We start from the raw sequence: 25,832 nt of genomic DNA on the forward strand, positions 1-25,832 counted from the left end.
CCCTTATGCTGTATCTGCCTTTGATCCGTGTCAACTATCATTATTAGCATCTCCATAGGAACTCCCAAAGAGGGAAAGCAAAAGAGATGAAAAATAACTAATTCACTTACTGAGTGCATCCTTTTCTGAGACCTGCAAAGTCAAACATCAATATATAATAAACTAAAGTTTTTCTGGACTACTTAAAACAGCAAGAAAAGGTCTTGTTCTGTGTTCAGTTTATGATTCTATAATCGCTGAAATATTTTTAACTGATCTGTCAACAGGAAATTGCTAATACTAGTATTGATTTCAACAGTTTAAATCAGAATATATGTAAAAATTCACATCCAGAAAAATGGATAAGAGTGCTGGTTCTAGGGTCAGAGTTCTGGGTTTGAACCTTGGTTCTGCTGTTGCCTGATCCATAACAAGTTAGTCATGCAGCCCTCATTTTCCTTTTCTATGATTTGGAAATAACAATACCAGGATGGCTGGAATGTTGTGTTAAAAAGAAAAGCACAGGCCCAAAATGGACCCTTAGACTGAGTCCCCAAACCGCGTAATCTTTTTTTTTTATAAATTAATTTTTTATTGGTGTTCAATTTACCAACATACAGAATAACACCCAGTGCTCATCCTGTCAAGTGCTCCCCTCAGTGCCCGCCACCCATTTCACCCCCACCCCCCGCCCTCCTCCCCTCCCACCACCCCTAGTTCGTTTCCCAGAGTTAGGAGTCTTTATGTTCTGTCTCCCTTTCTGATATTTCCCACACATTTCTTCTCCCTTCCCTTATATTCCCTTTCACTATTATTTATATTCCCCAAATGAATGAGAACATACACTGTTTGTCCTTCTCCGATTGACTTACTTCACTCAGCATAATACCCTCCAATTCCATCCATGTGGAAGCAAATGGTGGGTATTTGTCGTTTCTAATGGCTGAGGAATATTCCATTGTATACATAGACCACATCTTCTTTATCCATTCATCTTTCGATGGACACCGAGGCTCCTTCCACAGTTTGGCTATTGTGGACATTGCTGCTAGAAACATCGGGGTGCAGGTGTCCCGGCGATTCATTGCATCTGAATCTTTGGGGTAAATCCCCAACAGTGCAATTGCTGGGTCGTAGGGCAGGTCTATTTTTAACTCTGAGGAACCTCCACACAGTTTTCCAGAGTGGCTGCACCAGTTCACATTCCCACCAACAGTGCAAGAGGGTTCCCTTTTCTCCGCATCCTCTCCAACATTTGTGGTTTCCTGCCTTGTTAATGTTCCCCATTCTCACTGGTGTGAGGTGGTATCTCATTGTGGTTTTGATTTGTATTTCCCTGATGGCAAGTGATGCGGAGCATTGTCTCATGTGCGTGTTGGCCATGTCCATGTCTTCCTCTGTGAGATTTCTCTTCATGTCTTTTGCCCATTTCATGATTGGATTGTTTGTTTCTTTGGTGTTGAGTTTAATAAGTTCTTTATAGATTTTGGAAACTAGCCCTTTATCTGATACGTCATTTGCAAGTATCTTCTCCCATTCTGTAGGTTGTCTTAGTTTTGTTGACTGTATCCTTTGCTGTGCAAAAGCTTCTTATCTTGATGAAGTCCCAATAGTTCATTTTTGCTTTTGTTTCTTTTGCCTTCGTGGATGTATCTTGCAAGAAGTTACTGTGGCCGAGTTCAAAAAGGGTGTTGCCTGTGTTCTCCTCTAGGATTTTGATGGACTCTTGTCTCACATTTAGATCTTTCATCCATTTTGAGCTCATCTTTGTGTATGGTGCAAGAGATGGTCTAGTTTCATTCTTCTGCATGTGGATGTCCAATTTTCCCAGCACCATTTATTGAAGAGACTGTCTTTCTTCCAGTGGATAGTCTTTCCTCCTTTATCGAATATTAGTTGACCATAAAGTTCAGGGTCCACTTCTGGGTTCTCTATTCTGTTCCATTGATCTATGTGTCCGTTTTTGTGCCAGTACCACACTGTCTTGATGACCACAGCTTTGTAGTACAACCTGAAATCTGGCATTGTGATGCCCCCAGCTATGGTTTTCTTTTTTAAAATTCCCCTGGCTATTCGGGGTCTTTTCTGATTCCACACAAATCTTAAAATAATTTGTTCTAACTCTCTGAAGAAAGTCCATGGTATTTTGATAGGGATTGCATTAAACGTGTAAGTTGCTCTGGGTAACATTGACATTTTCACAATATTAATTCTGCCAATCCATGAGCATGGAATAGTTTTCCATCTCTTTGTGTCTTCCTCAATTTCTTTCAGAAGTGTTCTGTAGTTTTTAGGGTATAGATCCTTTACCTCTTTGGTTAGGTTTATTCCTAGGTATCTTATGCTTTTGGGTGCAATTGTAAATGGGATTGACTCCTTAATTTCTCTTTCTTCAGTCTCATTGTTAGTGTATAGAAATGCCACTGATTTCTGGGCATTGATTTTGTATCCTGCCACGCTACCAAATTGCTGTATGAGTTCTAGCAATCTTGGGGTGGAGGCTTTTGGGTTTTCTATGTAGAGTATCATGTCATCGGCGAAGAGGGAGAGCAAACCACATAATCTAATTGCAGTTTCAACCTCTCCCAGAAATGTAGTCTTAACCAGTTAGGAATATGTCACCAATGAGTTGGCCACAGGGTCCTTCTCCATACACCTGAGGAAAATGAGACCCTTTGCCTTCCTCACTATGGAAAAATGGTCTGAATAATCCTTTCCTTTAGCTAATAACTTTCTTACCCTACCCTCATATCTATAAAAATCTTCCATTTTGCAAAACTCCTCAGAGTTCTTTATTTGCTAGATGAAACACTGCCCAATTAATGAATTTTATTTTATTTTATTTTTATTTATTCATGAGAGATACAGAGAGAGGCAGAGACACAAACAGAGGGAGAAGCAGGCAGCAGACTACCTGCTGAGCAGGGAGCCCAATTCAGGACTTGATCCCAGGTCCCCAGGATCATGACCTGAGCTAAAGGCAGACACCCAACCACTGAGCCACCCAGGTACCCCATGAATCTTTTTTTTTTTAAATGCCAATTAGGTCTTCAAAATTTACTTGGTTGAATTTTTTAAACAGTGGTGAGAATTAAATGAGATGTTAACATTAAGCACTTAACATAGTATTTGACACACAGTAAATGTTCAGTAAACATTTACTCTTAACAATTAATACTGGTAATTAACTATGCTTCCTCTATTTCTCTGACTAAAAGTTGGGCAAACCACAGAGCTCCAAATATTTTGGGATGTAAGAGATGGCACTGAAAGACCAACTCAGATGGCTCTCAGGGGGCAAAACAAATTTATAAATTGAAGCTGAAGTCAGAAGAGACTTCAGGAGTTTTATTACAAAAACAATGTTGGAGAGGAAAAATTTCCCTCTAACCATCTTAGTTTTATTGGCCCTGTAAATTAGACTGAAAAAGACAGATTAGCAAGTGAAAACAAACAAGTTTATTAACATATGCATCACATAGACACATGGGTGTACTCAATTATTAATAACTCAAAGGAGTGGTTAGAACTTGGGCTTATATCATGTTAAGAAACAAAATTCAACTGAGTATATTTTATTCTATTTTTTATTTGACGGAAAGAGAGAGAGCAGAGGCAGAGGGAGAAGCAGGCTCCCTGCTGAGCAAGAAGCCTGATGCAGGGTTCAATGCTAGGACCTTGGAACCATGAACCGAGCCGAAGGCAGATGCTTAACCAACTGGCCACGCAGGTGCCCCTCAACTGAGTACATTTTAAAGACATTACTGGCTTTATTTAATGATTCATGAATCAGGCATAGTCAGTCTAAAAGAAAGGAGCTCCAAGAAGCTACACAAAATGAAAGACTTTTTAGGCAGATGGGAGCAGGAACTAGGAAAACACTAAACAAAAAGCAGACTGGTGATATTAAGGTCATTTTCCTTTAGGCAATTCCTGATTGATTCCATTTATGGGAAAGCCAAAACTGTAAGGTTTGATGATGTGGGGCCTAACATAAGTGACTCCATTTAGGGCCTGTCAGTCTTGTTTGTGTAACAACGGCACTTTACCAAAAAAGGAATACCCTTTGGAGAAGTGACAAGACAAGGAAAAAGGACTTTTGAGTTTCTAGGGCAGCAAGTTGTGGGAAGGTAAAAATGTATAAGAGGATTAATAAAAACAAGGTTTAGTTAGTAAAGTTTGTTTTGTAGATTCCTCTGGTGCCCTCTCTGGGTTGTTAAGGATCTAGAGTTCTTCTGTTCATCCCTTATAAGGGGGAGCGGGGACACATATACAAAGTAATGTCCTGCTTTTAGGTAAATAGGGGGAGGGTAGAGGGCTTTTCCTGCTGCTTTTATCTGCTGCTTCTCAATTACCTTCAGTTCAAAATAATCCTTATGCTACAGTGGCATATTTTGGGGTGGCATGTTCTGCCATTCAACACTCAACATCGGACACGTGGGTGGCTCGGTGGTTGAACGTCTGCCTTTGGCTCAGGTCCTAGGATCAGGTCCGAGTCCCACATCAGTCTCCCTGCATGGAGCCTGGTTCTCCCTCTGCATTTGTCTCTTCCTCTCTCTGTGTGTCTCATGAATAAATAAATAAAATATTTAAATCTAAAGGTTTTTATGGGCTTATTGGTGGGCTGTTTTTTGTTGTTGTTGTTGTTGTTGTTTTTAAAGATTTTGCTTATTTATTCATGAGCAAGAGAGAGGCAGAGATGCAGGCCGAGGGAGAAGCAGGCTCCATGCAGGGAGCCTGACGTGGGACTCGATCCCAGGTCTCCAGGATCAGGCCCTGGGCTGAAGGCAGCACTAAACCTCTGAGCTACCCGGGCTGCCCTGGTGGGCTGTTTTAATCTGAGTAACCACTCTGTACCTGTCATCCAATCAGGCTTTTGTCATCTACCTATCACATGGGAAAGGGTGGAGGGCTCATTCCAGAGTAAGGTAAAATCCTTTTTTTTTTTTTTAAAGATTTATTTATTTATGATAGACATAGAGAGAGAGAGAGAGGCAGAGACACAGGAGGAGGGAGAAGCAGGCCCATGCTGGGAGCCTGACGTGGGACTCGATCCCGGGACTCCAGGATCGTGCCCTGGACCAAAGGCAGACGCTAAACCGCTGAGCCACCCAGGGATCCCCAGGTAAAATCCTTTTAAGGGTGGTTTCCTCTTGGGTGGTGGTGGTGGGGGTATTGCTCCTGCCTTTCTTCCAACTATCCTTCATTACAAGGAGTATTCTTTTTTTTTAGATTTTATTTATTTATTCATGAAAGAAAAAAAGAGAGGTAGAGACACAAGCAGAGGGAGAAGCAGGCTCCCTGTGGGAGCCCAATGTAAGACTCGATCCCAGGACCCCAGGACCACACCTGAACCGAAGGCATACGCTCAACCACTGAGCCACCCAGGTATCCCACAAGGAGTATCTTTTGTTACAATATTTGGTTTTGACCCAAGTTACTGAAATACCTCCAGAGCAATAAAGATAAAAGGAGTGTCTTGTTATTTGTAACAAGCCCTTTTCAACCACATTTGAATTTAAGTTAATAAAGTGACTTTTGGAAAGCCATTAAAGGTAGGGACTGGTTGCCTAGGAAACAACTGTGATTCCAGGGTAGGAACTTTAAGCACCACCCCAAGGGGAAAAAGGAGGTGCAGATTGAGTTCAATCACCAGTGGACAAATATTTAATCAATCATGCCTATGTAATGAAGTTTCTATTTAAAAAGCAAATATAAAAAAATAAAAAATAAAAAGCAAATATAAAAACAACAACAACAACAACAAAACCCTAACCAGAGGAGTTTGGAGAATTTATGGGTTGCCTAAGTACATCCAAGTGCTGGGAGGGTGGTACAAATGGGGAGGACATGGAAGCTCTGTGCCCCTTCCCCATACCTTGCTCTATGCATCTCTTCCATATTGCTGTGCCTGAGTTGTATCCTTTTATAAAAATCAGTGTTAAAAATTCAACTGAGTAAATATAAAATATATATATATATATATATATATATATATATATATATTTTTTTTAGGTAAACTCTGCCCAACATGGGGCTTAAACTCACAACTCTGAGATCAAGACTCACATACTCCACTGACTGAGCCAGCCGGGCACCGTTCAATTGAGTAAACTTAAGAGTTACTTGGCTTTATACAATAATTTTTGAATCAGGGAACATAAGCCCTAGCAAACAAGTGAGCTCCAAGGAGCGATACCAAGATGGAAGGTTTTTTAGGCAGGTGGAGAGTAGGACAGGAAGCTGGAAGAGGATTATTTCAGGTAAGACTACCTTCTTATAAGTGAAGTCCTCGGGTCTTAGGCAGATTACCTCACGAGTGCTGACCATGAAGTTCCAAAGGCAGCAACTGCAGTAAGGTGAGGTATTAAGTCTTGGTAGAGTTTTAGCAAAAGTGCCTCCGTTTTAGACCTTGTGTCTCTTTTTAACACCAGTAATATAGTAAACTGTTTTCCTGGGTTCTGTCAGCTATTCTAGCAAATTACTGAACCTGAGGAGGGGTCATGGAGGCCTCCAATTTGTAGCCAGTTGGCAGAAGCACAGGTGACAACCTAGACTTGATTTTCTCCTGTTAATTTGTCATGTCAATTTGATTCTTTGTCGAGCTAGGTCAGAGGAAATTCTTTCTCCCTGACATAATCTTTGGGAGTCCCAAAAGAGAACACCCCAGTCTTCCTCCCTAGCACCCAAGAGTCTACCATATTGTCCTTTGCAAGGGCAGGACACTCCACAACACAGGACTGAACTCATCACTGCCCAAGCAACATCATCCAATAGAATTTTCTGTGATGATCCAAATGTCCCTGTGCTGTCTAGTATGGCAGCCACTAAATACACGTGACAATTGAGCACTTCAAATATAGCCAGTTGTAACAAGAAACTTTTTTATTTTTATTAATTTAAATCTGTTTTTAAAAACCCACAGGCCCAAAATGGCTTCACTTAGGCCGAGTTTCCAAACCCAAGCCTTAATAACTATTCTAATTGCAGCTTCAACCTTCCCCAGAAACGTAGTCTTAATGGGTTAAGCAAGAATTTTCCCATCAGTGCGAATGAGTCTTAACACATGGGCCCTCTCCCTGCCCTAAAGGAGGATGAGACCCCTTGCTTTCCCCACTAAGGCAAAGTGGCCTGAACAATTCTTTTGCTAATAGCTTTGTTGCTCACCCTCTTTCTATAAAAGCCTTCCATTTTGTAAATCTCCTGGCATTCCCCTCTATTTGCTAGATAAGATGCTTCCTGATTCATGAATTGTTTAATAAAGACAATTAGATCTTCAACATTTACTTGGTTAAATTTTGTTTTCTAATAAACCTAAGTAGCCACATGTAATTAGTGGCTATCATATTGGACAGAACAACTTTAGAACTATTCCACTTAGTTCCTATGTTAAATCTGAAGGTCATATCTTGTTCGTAGTTCATTTGAAAGGCAGTGACACCCATTTGAAACTCAAGAATAATCCATCTCTGCCAGGCCTGATGTATCAGGTTATCAGCTCCACCTACTTCTGGAATATTTAATGTGACTTACAGGCATAGGAAAGACAGTGTATCAAACTAGTTTCCATCAATAAAGACCATAATAATATCTTAATCATCCATAAAATCACACATGATGGCAAAAGGAAAATATAGTCTTTAGTACTTGTACATAGTATATCTTATCTCAGAGATAAGGAACAAAAAGTACCTTATATTTCTTCCCAGAGGCCTGCCTAGAGCAGGCACTAAGAGACTTCTCCACTCCATTATTCTAGCAGATCCAGCCCAATCCTAAATTATCCCAGCTCTGGGGACACCTTAAGGAATCTATTAACTTTGGTTGTAAAAGGATTTTCCACATATACATGTTTCCTACTTCCAAGCAACCTTTCTTGTAAAGATGGTTTAGCACATAGAAACAGAATGCACTGCCTCCTGAGATGAGGTCTAGAGAAATACAGCCAGTCCCAGCCAGGTCATCCTTGCCTCAAAAAATTCTACATCTTGCAGGTTTTCAGTAAAGCAAGGTATTTTGTTGCCCTATCTTAGAATGATGTAGTCCAGAATTCCCTATACAGTACAATTCAGAATACAGCTCCTAAAGCCCTTAGCATATTAGTTTAGAGGTAATTGTTGTTGTTGAAGATTTTATTTATTTATTCATGAGAGACACAGACAGAGGCAAAGAGAGGCAGAGGGAGAAGCAGGTCTCCAGGATCACGCCCTTGGCTGAAGGTGGCGCTAAACAGCTGAGCCACCCAGGCTGCCCTATAGGTAATGGTTTACACATCTGCCTCCTAGCTAGACTTTTGTATCTATGTATTCATCCAATAAGTAGATGCATGTGTTTACTCTGAGCCACATTGAGCCACACCCTGTTGTAGGTGCTGGCATTAAAGCAGAGAACAAAACAGACAAAGCCCCTGTGAACCTTAAGTTCTAGTGGGGGTGGGGATCTGCTACTAAATGAGTAAACAAAAAGGCACAATAATTTCAGAGTGGTGACAAGTGTTATGAAGAAAATAAAATAGAGTGGTGTGATAGAGGACTGGAGGTCTCTTTTTTTTTTTTTTTTTTTAAAAAGCTTTTATTTATTCATGACAGAGACAGAGACAGAGACAGAGAGAGACCTGATCCTGGGACTTCGGGATCATGCCCTGAGCTGAAGGCAGATGCTCAACGGCTGAACCACCTAGGCATCCCACTGCAGGTCTCTTTTAGACTCTGTGGTCAGGAGAGACCTCAGAAGAGGGGAGGTTTGAGCTGAGCTTGGAATCTAAAGTTGCCAGCTCTGCAAAGGGACAACGAGCCTAGGGTGGCAGCAGATAGAAAGTCTACGTTTACCATTAGAGCAGGCTAATCTCTTCCCTTTTGATAATGGGATTCTTAGGGCCTAACATAACGCTAGGCTTTGAATAGGTATATAATAAGAGTCGATTTTAGCACAAATGTACTAAATGTTTATTGGAATTATCTTGGTTAATCCTCACAACAAGATACAAACAAGTCAAGGGAAGAAAATTAAGAGAAACAAAGTAACTTACCCAGGGGCATGTAGTAGGTATGTGGCAAAACCAAGATTACCCTTAAGCCAAGACTTCTGACCCCCAGAAACTATGCTTCTAATTAACCACTGAGTCTCACTGAGCTCCAGCATCTGAAAGGCTTTCTAAAACTATAGTTTTTTGCATCAAGCCAAACCAACTAAATTAGAATCTCAGAGGTTGGCGATTAGAAACCTGAATTTTTAATAGGCCCTCTAGATGATTTTTATGCACACTTGAAGCTGAGAACCACTGTGCTCTGTTGAAAAAATGAAGTACTCTACTATTTGTACTACTTTGCCCCAAATCTTGCAAATTCCCAGGCCCCTAAACTCTATAGATGCCCATTCTCTTAAACTTTGAGCCCTTATAATCAGGTCAACTTAACACTGTGTTACAAGAAAGAAATCTTAGAGTCTAAGACCTGCAAGAGGGATAAGGAAAAACACTTTGACAAACCCCTCCCCACCAGCATTCTCCCACCCACCCTCCACTACACTTTGATTTTAACCTAACTGACCTGTAACTCCAGGAACGTTAGGACTTGTTTACCAGTTCAGCTAAGCCCTGGAGCCACTCTCAAGATTTGGCCCCTCTGCTGAGCAAGCCTAAAGTACGCTCAGGACCTAAGAGATAAGCCAGCCACCCCACACCCCATTCCTGCAACCTAAAGCAGGTGGGTCCTTATAGGTTAATCCTTCAGCTGCCCCTCCTGAGGGAAGGGGAGGCAGGGATCCTCGGAACAGGGATACCTGGGATTGAGCATGTCTTTCCTGGGAACTAGGTTGGGAGATCCCCAGAGCAGAGGAACTGCATCTTGACATAGGTCGCTAAGGTTTAGGATTGCCAGAGAAAATACTGGATGCCCACTTATGTCTCAAATATTGCAGGGAGTGTCCTTTTTTTTTTTTTTTTTTTAAGCGTTGTTTACCTGAAGTTCAACTTTAGGTATGCCGTTTTTTAATTTGCAAGATGTGGCCGTCTACTTGGGGTGCAGGCCCCCCAGCCCCTTTGTAAGAGGCATTCAGTCCTTCGGCGTCACGTAACAAGACACACCAGGAGGAGGGCGCCGTACGGGGAAGCCCCGAGAGTGTGAGCGCGCAGGGGTGCTTCTGTCACTGACGGAACGCAGGGCAGAGGGAGGCCCCGCAGGAGACCCGGCTCTAGCGGCACCGCCGTCTCGCTCGCGGTGCCCCAGACGCGTGCGCAGGACTCGCGTCCTCTCGGGCTCCGCGCCCGCCCCGTTCTCCGGGCCTGTGCCGGGTCAGCTGGTGCTGGCGTCAGCGGAGGGATGGGCCGGCTCAGCTCGACCCGGCAGGGCTTGTTTACTATGGCTGATGACCTGGAGCAACAGTGAGTTAATCCTGTGTCTTTCTCTTCCTCTCTCTCTCTGGGCCATGACCCCGGGACTGTCGGTGACCGAGGAGCAGTTGTAAACACCTTCCCGCCTTCCCTTTTCCAGGTCGGCGTCGGGGGGGCCGGGGGGGGGGCTTCGCTTTTGCCCAGAAGAGGCGGCGGCGGGGCTGGGGAGCGGCGGTCGACGCGCCTGCCTGCGGCCCCGGGGCTCTGCCTGGCCGCTGTGGCTTCGCGGCCGCTCCCCGGTCCGCGGCCGCTGTTCGAAGAGGTTAGGCTTGGTGGTGACGGCCGGTGCCCCGCGGCAGCCCGTGGGACGGGGCGCGGGGGGGAGAGCAGTCGGTGCTCGTAGAGGTCTGCCCCGGGACGCGGCCGGCGTGCGGAGGGGCCGAGGCGCCGGGCGGGATTGCCCGGAGTGAGGGGCTCGCGAGTGCCTGGGGCGCTCGCCCGCCGAGACACTGGGTCGCTCTCGACCCTAGGTGATAACGTTTTTAAATCCTCGCAAGATCCCTAATGCTGTGGTTTCAGAATTCCACCTTTGGGGATTTGTTTTCACCGTCTCAAGGGCGTCGGGTTTGGGATGCCACCTGTAGGTGGTACGACTAGCCGTCCGCAGCCGCAGAGAAGCAAGGAAAAGTTGCTTGCTCCAGAAGAATGACTCAGCTCCCAGCCAAGCCTTGATTTCACCACGACAGGGCCTTGCCTGTATCCCGCGTTCCTGCTCTTCAGAGCTGCAGGACTGGCAGCTTGCAAAACGGATTAGCTTTATGACCATAATAGCTTCCTGGGCTTGAAGGAACTGCCCAGGAAGAGTTTTGCTTCCTAAAGATGACCTCTCCGAAAGCAAATTTACAACGGCTGCAATGACTTGGGGAAACACAGGTTAGAGCTAGTAGAGATGCAGGCAGTTCAGCTCCTTCTTACAGATGAAGAAGCCGGCTCGTAAAAGTTAGAGGAGACTTGCGCCAATCACCGAGGTCCACAGCAGGCTCTGACCCAACACAGAACCCCTTTTGCCTCACCTACCACTGGGATAGAAGCCCCCTAGAGGGAAGAGACCACTCTGGCCAGGCTAAGTTCACAGCTGAGCAGCTTCTCTGCCCCTTGCCTCAGTTTCCCACCCTAGCCCTCACCTCCCCAATAGCACTGAGTAGATGTAGTGTGGCAGGGACTATTTCCAGTGCTTTAGCTGTAACATTTTTTTTTTTAAAGATTTTATTTATTTATTCACAAGAAACAGAGAGAAGCAGAGACATAGGTGGAAGGAGAAGCAGGCTCCCTATGGGGAGCCTGATATGGGACTCAACCCCAGGACTCCATGATCATGCCCTGAGCCAAAGGCAGATGCTCAACCACTGAGCCACCCAGAGGTCCCCTAGCTGTAACATTTTTGGGGAAGAGAGGCAAACTAAAGCTCCTCCCTGAGGCATATCTGCCAAGCAGCCCACAGTGCTGTTGCATTGTATGGCATTTCTCCCAAATACTGCTTTGAGCAGGTACAAGGCAAGGTGGAGTCCACATGTCACGGGCTCACTTGTCACAGTCTCTGATGTAGAGAGAAAGTTGGTCTCTTAAGACTGCCAAAATTCTGCAGTCTTGGTACCCACGCTTCAAGCCTACCGTAAGGAATTCCAGTAGAGTATCAAAAGGGTTGAGAGTCACTGGATTGATTGTGATGAGAACTCTTATCTGGCTGAAGTCACTAATATACCACTCTCAGCTGCAACCTCAGGATTTCTTTCTTTTTTTTTTTTTTTTTAAGATTTTATTTATTTATTTGATACCCAGAGAAAGAGCACAAGCAGGGGGTGGGAGTAGGAAGAGTAGAGGGAGAAGCAAGCAGAGACTCCCCAACAAGCAGAGAGTCCACTGTGGGGCTAGACCCCAGGACCCTGGGATCATGACCTGAGTTGAAGGCAGACACTTAACCAACTGAGCCACACAGGTTCCCCAACCCCAGGATTTCTTGCAAGCCTCTCTAGTCGTCAAAACGTTGAATGAATATAAACAGCTTATGACTTAGCTGGAGGAAAAGAACATTTACTGGGAGGTTATCTTATGCTAGGCATTATTCTGTATGTTTTAGGGGCATAAACTTATTTAATCTTTTTTTATAAACCATATGAAATAGATACTATTAGTATCTTTCTCTTAAAGATGAGGAAATTGACACAGAGAGGCTAAGTAAGGTGCCTAGAGTCACATTCCTGGTAAGTAGCAGTGTCAGGATTGGAACTCTGGCTTTCTTCTTTATTTCACACTTCCTTTCAGAAAACAGAAATAGCATGAAAATGTGGTTATATACTGTTAAGTTTGAAAAGCTGAGGCTGGGGCTGGCTGGTTCTAGTCTATAGAGCATGTGACTCTTGATGGCAGGGCCATGAGTTTGAGCCCCACACTACTGAGTATAGAGATTATCTAAAAATAAGTAATCAATAAATGAACTTTTAAAGTAATTCTCCAAAAAAGAAAAAAAAGAAAAAACTGCAGCTGGAGCTTCCAGAGGAAGGGTACAGAGAAACCTAGATTTGAGGTGTGGGCTCTAGTTCTGCTGCTTTTTCTAACTAGCCACGTGACCTCCTTGGGCATCAGTTTCCTCGTCTCTGAAATAGGCTGGACTAGATGATTCCTAAGGAACTGCCCTAATCTAAAATCCTGTGCTTCAAATGCTGTATCAGGATGTCCAGTGTGTGGCAAGAGGAATCAGTAATGGTTCCTCTCATTCCCCCCACAGAATGCCCCTGCCTGACTATACTAATATTCACAGACCCTTCCTGTAGCTGGTGGTATCCATCCTGTAATGCCCTTCATTCAGGCAGAGTTCAAGAAAATAGAAATATCATATACAACAGAAAATAATAAACTCATTCAGCATCCTAGGCACCTTTTGAGGTCCCTTACATATCTAGATGATCAAAGGCCAATCATTTATCAGGCCGAAGCCATTCTGCTTATAAATGTGATAGTGTGATACAGAACCAGAGGGTCACCCTCACCCTTCAACCCAATGCTTTCAACCTCTACCCTGAAATCTTAAGTTTTCTTGGAAATAAAGGAGATAGCAGGTTGGGTTGTCATTTTACTGCATGCCATTGGAGGTGGGGACATATTTTATACACATTTTATAATCTGAAAAACAAGGCTAGAGGCAATCTGGCAAAGCAATCACAACAGGACTTGAACCCAGGTCTCCTGCCTCCTTCTCCCTTTCTGTCTCATCTCATTGTTCCAGGCTGGACCGATTGATTTTCTGAGAGCCCAGCTGGGCACTGACCCTGCTCTGTACTTCCAGGGGCTTGGAAGGACACACACAAACCCCAAGGTTCTGCCAAGAAGGCAGGTGGCATGGGAATTTGTCCTACCCTAAAGGAACAGCCAGTCCTGGGAATGGCAAAAGATAAAGATAACTGAAACATTAGTTAATAGTTGTTTCTTTTTCCCCTTGTGATCTTGAACATTATGATAACCAGTAACAAAGGGGAGTTATAAAGCCCAGATGAGATAATAAATGTGAAAGAGCTTTGCAAACTGTGAAGTGTTATATACATGGTGTCCTGAGTATCTCTTGAGACAAAGGGCATGTTGTTAATAGCCGTTTGTTGGAGAAGAGTAGTCTATGCCGCAGCAGGGAATTGCTGACTGCCTTAGCCGCAGGCCTCCTGAACCTGGAAACACCCTGATTACTCTTGTAACTGTCAGCAAGGCTGAGGGCATCAATGTTGCCGATGGGTATCACTGTGTTTCTTTGTCCCAGGCCTCAGGGCTGGCTGAGTAGCTGGCTGCCTGCTTGGCGCCCCACTTCCATGTCTCAGCTGAAGAATGTGGAAGCCAGGATCCTCCAGTGTAAGTAGAAGGGATGGCTTATCCCACCTCCATCAGGAGGTCCAAAGATACAGGATCTCTCCAGGGCCTGCCTGCTACACTGAGCCCACTGATTCCTGATTAACGGTGCTTAAGGTTGAGGGAAAATATGTCAGTGATTTGAGAAGGGATTTGCACAGAGGACACCATATTGTATGATTATGGTTTCTCTACAGCTCCTTCCGTCTCCATTATGCTAGTTCCTGGCACATCCCACAACTTCACTTCAAACCCAACACCAGCTATCAACACACACACATATCTACACATTCTCTTTCCCTCCTTTTTTCTCCCCCATTCCTCCCTTCTTCCTTTTTTTTTTTTAATTTTTTTAAAAATTTATTTATGATAGTCACACAGAGAGAGAGAGAGAGAGAGAGGCAGAGACACAGGCAGAGGGAGAAGCAGGCTCCATGCACCGGGAGCCCGATGTGGGATTCGATCCCGGGTCTCCAGGATCGCGCCCTGGGCCAAAGGCAGGCACCAAACCGCTGCACCACCCAGGGATCCCTCCTCCCTTCTTCCTTTTCTCCCTCTCTTCTTCCAAACACATAAGTATTTCTCAGATTTACCACCTTGCAACTTGAGGACCAGCAGCAGTCCTATATTCTCTAATATTGCTATCCATGTATTCCATCCAGTTAGGCCCACCACTTACCTGGTTACTACAGTTAGTTTGGGATTCCCACAGACCCACTCTCTTGGGCAGTAGTATGTTGGGGCAGGGCATCCTGTGATTGACAGCAGCCACAGGCTCAAACAAGACCCATGGGCCGCATCTGCCCATATCTCCCCGCCCTGCACCCACTGCCCAGTCATGGAAACCCTCTGTTCCCATGGGCCTGAGTGGCACAGCTGCAGAACAGCCACAGCTTTGAAGCCTCCTCCCAGGATCCAGGCAACTTCCCAGCCCCCCAGCTGCCCTGTCACGTGACAGTTATCATGCCAGCAGAGTAAGCACTGCACACCATCAGTCTCCAAGAGGAATAAGCCTGTGGCTCAGTCCATACCCATCACCCCTCCACCGGGCTCAGCTCCAGTCGGAAGCTACCCTCCCAGACACCCCCAGTGAGGATGCTTCTGTCCATCTTTTGAGTTCCAAGCACACACAGTACTGGAGTGGTAGATGCAGGAGCTCTATAAGGCCAATGGGGTCACTACAACATGGGCCCAAAGGAACCTGGACATAATTTGAAGGAATAAGATGGCCCCTCTAATTACCTAGAGACTAGATGGCCTACAGATCATGCTTAGATTTGATCTCTTAGAGCATGTGATCAGAGGGTTGTGAAAGGAAAGAAATGAGGAAGGTTTGGCAACAGAGTGGAGAAGCTGAAGCACACATGACAGCAGTCAGAAAACAGTCTTCTTGTTCTGCCCTGTGTTCCCCTCTCCCCAGGCCTCCAGAACAAGTTCCTGGCCCGATATGTTTCCCTCCCAAATCAGAACAAGATCTGGACGGTAACGGTGAGTCCGGAGCTGAGAGATCGCACCCCCCTGGTGATGGTGCATGGCTTCGGGGGTGGCGTAGGCCTCTGGATCCTCAATATGGATTCACTGAGTGCCCGCCGCACACTGCACACCTTTGATCTACTTGGCTTTGGGCGAAGCTCAAGGCCAACGTTCCCGAGGGACCCTGAAGGGGCCGAGGACGAGTTTGTGACATCAATAGAAACGTGGCGGGAGACCATGGGGATCCCCAGTATGATCCTCCTGGGGCATAGTTTGGGAGGATTCCTGGCCACCTCTTACTCTATCAAGTACCCTGAAAGGTAAGGAAAAGTCACACCTCCTGCTCATGACCTAACTCCTTGTCCCACTTGGAACCTTACAATATTAGTTTCCAATGGTTCTCTTCTTCCAGGGCAAGTTAAGGGCCATGGTACCTCCAAGAACATACAACTTGTCTTTTCCTTTTTCCTCCTTTAGAGTTAAACACCTCATCCTGGTGGATCCCTGGGGGTTTCCTCTTCGACCGACTGACCCCAGTGAGATCCGTGCACCCCCAACCTGGTTCAAGGCTGTGGTGTCTGTCCTAGGGCGTTCCAATCCACTGGCTGTTCTTCGAGTAGCTGGGCCCTGGGGTGAGTAGCCTGCAGATAAAGAAACTATCTCCTTAAACCAAGGTTGTCCCATTCTAGAAGCCTCACTGCATCTAGATTCCCACTGTGCTCACTTGTGCCCACTGGCCCATGAGAAGTGGGAATAGGCCTCACATTGTTTTTTAAAACTCTTAATCTGGACATGATCTCTTTGTCTACAGTTTCAGAAGGTTCTTTTTTTCTTCATCCACACGCAAAAAGCTTTCCTATACGGGGAACAGATGGAGCAGAACTACTATTCTGTGTCTTGGCTAGAGAGAGAGAAAAAGGGGCCATCAAGTGACTCTTCCTCTGCTGAGTTCTTAGGCTGCAATGTTTATGGCAACCCGTTGGTGATTCAGCATGGTACCCACCATCAGATCCCATGGTACCCACCGCAGATCCTCCTGTAGGTGCTGGAGCCTCCAACATAACCCACAGTGGCAGGCAAGCCCCTCTAAACCATACCCTATTCCAGTTAGGTATTATATCTTTACCACTTAGGAGCTGTCAGCAAACTCTGGGCAAGGGAAGGGAAGGAAGTCAGGGGGAGCCAGCCAGAGTAAGTAAAATTAGTAGGTCTCAGCATATTGAATTTAAATAAATTATTTAAAAAAAAAATTAGTAGGTCTCAGCCTTCTGACCTCATATTGCCAATACTCTTACTTTCGAGGGGGGAGTGGCTTTTTTTTTTAAGATTTTTTTTTTTTAAGATTTTATTTATTTATTCATGAGAGATACAGAGAGAGAGAGAGAGAGGCAGAGACACAGGGAGAGGGAGAAGCAGGCTCCATGCAGGGAGCCTGATGTGGGATTTGATCCCGGGTCTCCAGGATCACACCCTGGGCTGAGGGCAGTGCTAAACCGCTGAGCCACCAGAGCTGCCCCGGGGAGTGACTTTTAATCTGATGAAGTAAAAAGCAGATTCCTTCTATAGAAAAGATTGGTGATCTCCTATCCTGTAACAATTACTTATGTATACATAGTGCTGTTCAGTAGCCAATTATTACAAAGCTAATTACTAATGGTTGAATAAGTATTATCTCTTGAGGCCCTTCAAAAGAAACAGAATGACTCTGGATAAAAGAGGGAAAATGAGGATTTGAGTAGAAGGTAGGAGTTTGGGACGAAAGGAAGGTTATCAAGACACACAGGTGCCAAAGAAGAATAAATGATCAGAGAGCTGACCTCAGACATTCCAGCACTGTGGACTCCAGCACGCCCTCTGTGGTCCCTTCCCAGGGATAAGCTCTGGTGTGATTACTCTCCCCTTTTCTGGAATTGTGTCTGGCCAGGTTCATGCAGGGGCCTCAGAACCAGTGTGGTTGAGAAGCTGGCTGGCAGCCATGGAGGAGGGTCAGGGCCTAGGGGATCCTGGCTGTACCTCCCTCTCACATCTTGATCCTCATGCACAGAGAGAAGACCAAGAGAGAGATCAGAAGTTGACCATTAGGCCCAATTTTTAGTCTGTTTTGGGTGCCCTCCTGCTTGTGTGTGTGTGCTCTAGGGGAAAGGGAAGGGAACAGATTGCTCTAAAACGGCCCAAGTCTGAGATGCCAGAGTTAAATTTACCTCTCCACTCGTATTCTATTATAGGGCTGAACCTGAGAGGGTGCTTGGCAGATAGTCTAGTTCCATCTGATACCTTCAGAAGATTGAAAGGCCTTAAGGGTCTCCGGGCTCCTGGCTGACTTAGTCCATAGAGCATGCAACTCTTGATTTCGGGGTTGTGAGGTTGAGCCCCACATCAAGTGTAGAGATGACTTTAAAAAGAAAAAAAAAAATCCCTAAGGATCTCAAAGAGAAAGAACATAGCTCAGACTATAAAAGAAAAGCATCTCAGCCATGGACTTTTTTTTTTTTTTTTTTTAGATTTTTATTTATTTATTTGAGAGAGAGTGTGCACAAGCAGTGGGGGAGGCACACAAGTACTCCCACTGAGCACAGAGCCCCCAGTGCAGGGCCAATCCCACAACTCTGAGATTAGGACCCAAGCTGAAATAAAGAGTCAAAAATCAGATAGATGCCTTGGACACCAGGGTGGCTCAGCGGTTGAGCGTCTGTCTTTGGCTTAGGGCATGATCCTGGGGTCCTGGGATAGAGCCCCACATCGGGCTCCCTGCTGGGAGCTTGCTTCTCCCTCTGCCTGTGTCTCTGCCTCTCTTTCTGTGTCTCTCATGAATAAATAAATAAAATCTTAAAAAAAAAAAAGATGTCCAACTGACAGCCGCCCAGGCCCTCCTCAGCCATGGACTCTTACAAGGCTTGAGATCCTGGGAGGAAAAGTGCTTGGGACTTCATTGGGCTGAAAATAAGCTGGTTCCATTGGACTATCTACCTTCTTTGGCAACCAGCTGACTCTCACTGTAGTCGTCTGGGGCTTCCCAACAGCTCACACAGTCTGGCTGCCACTATAAAGTTAAACATGCAGAGCAAACAAACCCCTGGAGAAATAACATGTGGTTCAAGTTGTTCAAACATACATAAGCACACCGCCATCAACCTTGCTCCCCAAACTAGCCACTCCCATGTTTTTCTCTCCACTCCCAGGGCCTGGCCTGGTACAGCGATTCCGGCCGGACTTCAAGCGCAAGTTTGCAGACTTCTTTGAAGATGATACTATATCTGAGTATATCTACCATTGCAACGCACAGAATCCCAGGTGAGGGTGGCTCCTGGAGCCAGCTTGGAGTGGAAGGGTTTGGAGATGTAACTCCAGAACCGTCCCAAGATCATTCTCTGCTGTATTTCTTCTTGCACAAAGCTCTCATTCAATTAGGGAAATACAGGCACTAGCAGCCTCAATTATTTCCAGAGACCTCCCTAGGGAGTGGCACAAAAGGATGGAGAAGATAATAGATTGCTTCAACATACTGCCCATCTCTAGAGGAAGACTCTTACTCTTCCCTAGAGATAGGTACTTAGCCTGACAGGCAAGAGTCTGGAAAACATTTTAAAAGTTTTTTTTTAACTGAAAAAGTAATATGAATATGGTATTTTTTAAAAGGCAGGAAAAAAAAAGTCTTCCCCATCCCAGCCTGTAGTTCCCAAATTTCCTTGCTATTTCCAGTCCAAGATATGATGTGACATTGCTTTAGAGAACTTCTTTGCACATCTTCCTTTACACACACACAATTTTATCTATACAATACCTTACTACAAATAGAACTGCTGTAGTATGCATTTTAAAATTTAATTATGTGTACCTTGAAATACTATTTTTTAAATTTTTATTTATTTATTTATTTGATAGAGAAAGAGAGTACACAGATAGGCAGAGCAGCAGGCAGAGGGAGAAGAAGCAGGCCCCCCACTGAGCAGAGAGCATGTGGGGCTTGATCCCAAGACCCTGGGATCATGACCTGAGCTAAAGACAGACGCTTAACCTACTGAGCCACCAAGACACACCAGGTGCACCTTGAAATACTTAATGGTGGGATAGGAATCTCTTCCACACCTTATGGACATTTTGAGGTGTCCCCAGAATCTTGAGAAGTTTCCATGACTATTCACACAGCAGGCCCCACAAACCTGCTGCAGTCTTGGCAACTGAAAGCCAGGGCACAGTCAGGAAGGTAATCTTCCTCCCAGGCAGCGCCCTAGGAATGACTGATATAGGAGCCTAGGTTGGTGGCACTGCCTCTGTGGAAGCCTCACCCAGCTTGCTGTGAGGCATCTGGGGGAAGCCAGGGTCACTGGAGCAGAGGCACTGCACCACCTCATTCCAGGCCTGCCCAGGTCACCCGTGGTGAGCCCAAAGCTGTGAAGATGGTGGAGTGGTTACATTCCAGCAATGCTGTCTGAGTATTAGCCCACACCCAGCCGGCTTTGGGACAGTGTGGGAACTGTCTGTCCAACATTCCGCATGAGCTCAGCTGTTTGAAGTGCCCTGCTTCAGCAGCCGTATTGAGACTCAGCTCAGCAGTCAAATCAGGTAGCCCCCGACTTCCTGCTCTTGACCCCCCTCTCAGTCCCCACTGGGCTCAGTGCCAGTCCATACCCACTCAAGGCCCAACCCCAGCTCTCTGCTCAGAACTTTACCCAGTCCCAGACCTAGTTGTGTGTAATGAATGGCCTCCCAATCTCAGCCTCAGAATATATAATCCTGCAACTCCTTCGTGTCCTGGGGGAAGTAGAGGTGACATCAGTGATATCTACCCTCTCCCTGCAATACCATCACTTAATTTTATAACTGCCCAGATGTTTGTGAGTTGTAGCCCTGACATACTCACCTTAACTCTTATCAGTTCCTTGGAAAACATGAAATCTGGCTAGGGAAAAATAGTTGAGGGTTACATACTTTGCTTTACCTAATTTTAGGGGCCTTGTCCATATTTTCATTTTCCCCAGTGAAGAAATAAAGAGGATATAATTCTCCAACTTGTAAATTTAAAAAAAAAAAAAAAATGGAAGTGTATTCTGGTTGTATGACTTACTAAGAAAACAGCCAGGATTTGAATTCCCGTCTCTCTGACTCCAGAGTCCATAATTTTCCACCATGCTGTTATGTCTCAGGGAAGAACTCTGTTTCTGGTGGCCTGTGCAGAACTCAGGCTTGTCTTCATGCTGGGGGTACAAAGGAGACTGGGATACAATACCCAAACAGGCTGGGCCTGGTAGGCAGCAGTCTCCTGAACCTTCCTGCCTCCTGCAAAAGCTGCAGAGCAGCCCAGAAGGCCAGCTTCCATCCCAACCTTGCAGATCCCTCACACTACTTCTCAGCTCTGCCTAAGGAAATGGCCAGGGAGCAAAGTAAATTAAATTGGCCTTGCTTCTCACATAGTAAGTACAGCTCCCCCTGGGTCCTCACAAGACTGGTGTCTCATTCCAGAGTCTTGTCAGGAAGCTCCTGGCACTGCTGTCTCGTATTTGCTCTTCACGGCACCCCTCACATGAGCCCCTCACCCCTCTCTTCCACCCCCAGCAAGCCAAGCTCCTAGTCTGTTTACTATCTTTTTTGTAATTCTTGAGAAATCCAAGTTAAATAATGAATCATATAATTTGCTATTAATTATTTATTAAAGGATTTATTTATTTTAGAGAAAGAGCATGAGTGGAAAGGGCAGAGGGAGAGGGTCTCAAACAGACTCACACTGAGCGCAGAGCCTGACACAGGGCTGGATCCCAGGACCCTGAAATCATGACCTAGCCGAAACCACAAGTTGGACGCCCAACTGACTGAGCCACTCAGGCACCTATTTATTTATTTACTTACTTACTTACTTACTTACTTACTTATTGATAATTAGCTACTTAAATGCCCACTTCCTCAAAGTGTAAGATAATTGTAAGCTTTATGAGGGCCGGCACCACCTCTGTCTTTCTCATGTCTCCACACATGGCCCAGGGCATGACATGTGAATATTTGTTGAGTAAATAAATGTTAACCTGTTGCATCTTGGACAGTTGTCGGCGTCAGCGGTTTATCCAAGTATGTCCCTGACTATCTCCTGTGCTGGGAGGTCTCCACAGCCTCAGACCTGTCTCCTCATCTTCCCAATATTTAACGAGCCTGGTCCAGGATTCTAAGAGGAATACATACATGGTCAAGTGTACCGTTCCAGCCGTGTCGTATTGACACTGGGTGCTGCAGGGTTTATTCTGCTCACTGCCTGCCTCATCATGTTTTGCTCCTCCAGTGGTGAGACAGCTTTCAAAGCCATGATGGAGTCCTTCGGCTGGGCACGGCGCCCCATGTTGGAGCGAATTCACTTGATTCGAAAAGATGTGCCCATCACCATGATCTATGGGGCCAACACCTGGATAGATACCAGCACAGGGAAGAAAGTAAAGATGCAGCGACCGGATTCCTACGTCCGAGACATGGTATGTCAGCCAAGCAAGGAGAGCAGGACTGAGGTAGAAGTGTTGTGTGTTGAATGCGAGCACACAGTGAACTTTGGGTGCAGATGAACCTTGGGGTGGAGAAGGGTAAGCAAATAGGAGAAAGAGGAATGGACAGATTCAGATAGTGCAGTGGATTTGAAAGAGATGACTCTTCAATACTGTAATGAAGGGTTTCTCATTTCCATACAGTCCAGGTCAGCCAAATGACAGGTTCTTGTTCAGTAACTAGATACGGGTGCTGCCACTCCCAACCCGTATCCCACCCAAAACCAGCGCCATGAACAGTAGAGCAAACAGTAGAGGCTGCCATTAAGTCTTCCCACCACTACCTTCCCTTTTTCTTATCCCATTCCTCATTTGCTAATGAGTGTGCTTAATTAGTCTGGGTGTCATCTATGGGCCCTGGTTAAGCAGACCTGGGGATGAAATGAGTAGATGGCAGTGGGGCTGGCATTGAAGGAGGTACAGTGAAGAGCCAGAGGAGAACAAGAATGGGACTCTGGGATTCATTGATTACCCCCACACACAGGAAAGTGCCAAAATTCTAGGAGGAAGGTGGACCATTGTTTGTTTGTTTCTTTCTTTCTTTCTTTCTTTCTTTCTTTCTTTCTTTCTTTCTTTTTTAAAATTTATTTTTTGGAGAGAGAGTGTGTGTGTGAGTGTGTGTGAGGGCGGTGAGGGGGGTGGTGGAGGGAGAGAAACTCAAGCAGACTCTGTGCTAAACATGGAGCCTGATACGGGGCTCGATCTCATGACCCTGAGATCATGACCTGAGCTGAAATCAAGAGTCCGGTGCTCAACTGACTGAGCCTCCCAGGTATACTGTGGACTGTTGTTTCTGATAAGTGCTCATAGATGATGGCCAAGCAGGTCTAAAGGGGGAAGAAATGGTGTGCCATCTTTCCAGGGCTGGGAATAAAGATCCTTCCCACCCACTGTGGGTTCCTCCTCTCTCCACAGGAGATTGAAGGTGCTTCACATCATGTCTATGCAGACCAGCCACACATCTTCAATTCTGTGGTGGAAGAGATCTGTGACTCAGTTGACTGAGCTGCTGTCCCTAGAGGAAGAGGAGAAAGCCAGAGTTGCTCTCGCCTCCCTGTCCGCTTACTCGCCCCCGTGTCCTTTCCTCACCAACTAACATGTGCCAGCCAGGCAGTCTTGGGCTGTCCCCAGGCCAGGATCACAGTGAAAAGGAGCACTCCTGAGCCCATGCTAAGGGTTGGAGGCAGAAGCCACATGAGGCCTTGAGCACTCCACCCCAGGGAAGAACATAAAGGGTTGCATAGTGCCACCCATTCTCTCCATGCCAAGTGTCACCCAGATGGTGGTTGTGAAGGTATTGCACCGAGCCACCTTCCCTCCCTGTGCCAAAGGGAGGGCAGCCTCTTCCCCTGGGCAAAGGACTCCCGGCAGTCTTTTCCAACTCTGGAGTGTTTGTGGGGGTAGGTTCCAAGCAAAAGCATCCTCCCCCATCACCTCCTAGCCTCCATTCCATGCCAGTTTTGTCCAGAATCTGGTTGGGAGCTAACTACCAACTAACTACTAACTTCTTAACTACCAAGAGCAGGTTGAGGGGCACCCTTGAGCTGTGGAGTCCCTCCCATGACCTAAGTAAGAAGTCCTATCCAAAGGCCTCATTAATTGATGAGGACCAGCCCAGGGCAGGAGACAGCTAGCCCACAGTGATAGAGCTCTGCTCTGGGAAAACTAAGCCTAGAACCCAGGTCTGCTGACACCCAGTACTCACTTCTGCTAAAGTTCATGCCAGGCACCATTGCCATGAGGCTGGTCCTGGTCACTGGCCAAGGGTAAGCCCATCCCTATCCCACATTCCAGCCCCATTGTGCAGGGGTGCTGTTACCCTGCCCTGTGTCTCAGCCCTGGCTGCCAAAGCTGGGGACACTCAAGTGCTTCCTTCCCTGCCCTTTCATCCTCCCAGTTGGGAGGCCTCTTGGCCTTCCTCTCTCTGTGCCTTGGGCCCTAAAGCCCCACCTGTAGTAGAGAGCAAAGGTGGCCCCTGGTGGAGAGATAAGGGAAAGACTGTCTGGATTCCCTGTTCCTACTAGTATCAGGGTTTTTCTACCTGTCCCCCAGGCTGTGGCCCACCATGAGCCCCTGCCCATGGTCCAGTGGAGAGCCTCAAGCCAGCAATTCCCTGTCCTCATCAGCCACAGGATGGTTCTCACTGCCTGGCCCTCTATCCCTGCCATCTGTCCCATGGTCTTCAGCTCATCCTGCCCCCAATTTACCTGTCATGTCTCCTACAGGCTGGTTCCAGGTGCTGCTCTGAGGTTCTGGGCAGTGGGCTGGGCCTGGCCCCAGAAGCAGGGCAGCTCCTGTCTGCTCCTTGAGTTTTGTAAAGCCAACCCTTTCACCAGAATAGTATTAACTCCTGGTGCTTTGTACTACTGGTCCAGCTGCCTTGGGCTCCTTTTCTATATTAATAAAGAAATGAGCAAAAACTGGTGGCAGTGATGTTTGATAGAGCCGGGTGGTGCCTGAGTCAGAGAAGGGGGCCAGAGAGGTTACACCCCACCCCTCTCCTGTTCAATGTAGCATTTCCCTGAGTCAGCACAGGCTGTGTCAGCCAAGCCCCTCATAGGATGGACAAGGAGTGTGGATGGGCCAAGCCCCAAATCCTAGGAGGAGAACTAGGGAACACCAGGTACTCCCCAATGCCATTAAGTAGCCCCGTCTTCCAAAGTGTACTCCACCTGGGCCTACACCTGGACTGTTCAACAGCCTGTTCTACCACCTACTCATCCTCTAGATCTCAGCTCAAATATTCCTTATGCGAGGAAGCTTCCCGCTGACCTCCCACACTAGGCTTGGACTCCCTCTTCTGTTTCTGTGGTGTACCCAACTGCTTCTTTGTAAGATTGATGAGCTTGTCACTTGTTTAATGTCTGCCTTGCCTCCCTAGACCAGAAGCCACTTAAGGAAAAGGAGCACATCTGGCACCTAGTTAATGTTCAATAAATGTTTGTTTTGACTGAGCCAAGAGAAGTGAGATATGCCAAGTGCTCAAAAATGTGTTCAAATCATTGCCAACAGTGCCTTCTGTGTGCTGGCTGACTCCAGCCAGGCTCAGAATTCTTTGCTCCAAACAGCACATCATCCTACTCTTATCATAAGGAATGCATGAGGGAATGAACGAATCAACGAGTGAATGAATGAATGGAACTCCTGGGTATGTGATTATAATCACACATGGTGTCTTTGTGACTGAAGATTGCTCGATGGCCAACCCCTGGCCATCCCCCTTTGAACCTACGAGGAGGACAAAGCAGGTGTGTAGAGCTTACGGTAAGCCAAGCACGAGGGCTGCAATAATGAAGAAGCCTGGTGCCAGCCTTCGTGGGACATCACACTTGGACTTGGAGAGACACGATTATTATGTGAATCAATACAAAACTGCAACTGAAAAGGGCCACCCAGAGAGGTAGGAAGGCCTTAGAAGGTGAGGAGCCCTGCTGAGCCTGGAGGCAAGGCAGTGAGGTAGGGAGGAGGAAGGAGCCTCTGGAGAGAGCAGAGGCCAGTTAGCAGGGATGATGCCTGAGGTGAGGCTGGGATGGGTAGGGATCTGGGTCCTCCAGCCTCCAGAAGAATGTTGTGCTCATCCTAAGAGCAACAGAAAGAACTGGAGTGAGGGTCAGGGTGGAGTAGGAAGGGTGACAATC

At 46.2% G+C, this 25,832-nt stretch overlaps 1 protein-coding gene across 3 annotated transcripts; it reads left to right on the plus strand.

Annotated features, from left to right (window-relative positions):
• Positions 1 to 10,208: 10,208 nt before the first annotated feature.
• ABHD4 (abhydrolase domain containing 4, N-acyl phospholipase B) lies at positions 10,209 to 24,617 on the plus strand. Of its 3 annotated transcripts, none has more exons than XM_038544144.1 (7): positions 10,215 to 10,360; positions 14,115 to 14,203; positions 15,621 to 15,993; positions 16,151 to 16,305; positions 18,853 to 18,964; positions 21,942 to 22,128; positions 23,110 to 24,617. In XM_038544144.1, the coding sequence occupies exons 1-7, from the start codon at positions 10,299 to 10,301 to the stop codon at positions 23,197 to 23,199; spliced, it is 1,068 nt and encodes a 355-aa protein (XP_038400072.1). In that variant the 5' UTR covers positions 10,215 to 10,298; the 3' UTR covers positions 23,200 to 24,617. The 3 variants fall into 3 exon arrangements, with proteins under 3 accessions (XP_038400074.1, XP_038400072.1, XP_038400073.1); XM_038544145.1 differs by having other exon boundaries at positions 10,326 to 10,469; XM_038544146.1 differs by lacking the exons at positions 21,942 to 22,128; positions 23,110 to 24,617 and adding an exon at positions 16,525 to 16,749 and having other exon boundaries at positions 10,209 to 10,360.
• The last annotated feature ends 1,215 nt before the right edge of the window (positions 24,618 to 25,832 follow it).

The sequence above is a fragment of the Canis lupus genome, chromosome 8, assembly GCF_011100685.1.
Source record: "Canis lupus familiaris isolate Mischka breed German Shepherd chromosome 8, alternate assembly UU_Cfam_GSD_1.0, whole genome shotgun sequence".
In the NCBI taxonomy this organism is placed as follows: domain Eukaryota; kingdom Metazoa; phylum Chordata; class Mammalia; order Carnivora; family Canidae; genus Canis; species Canis lupus.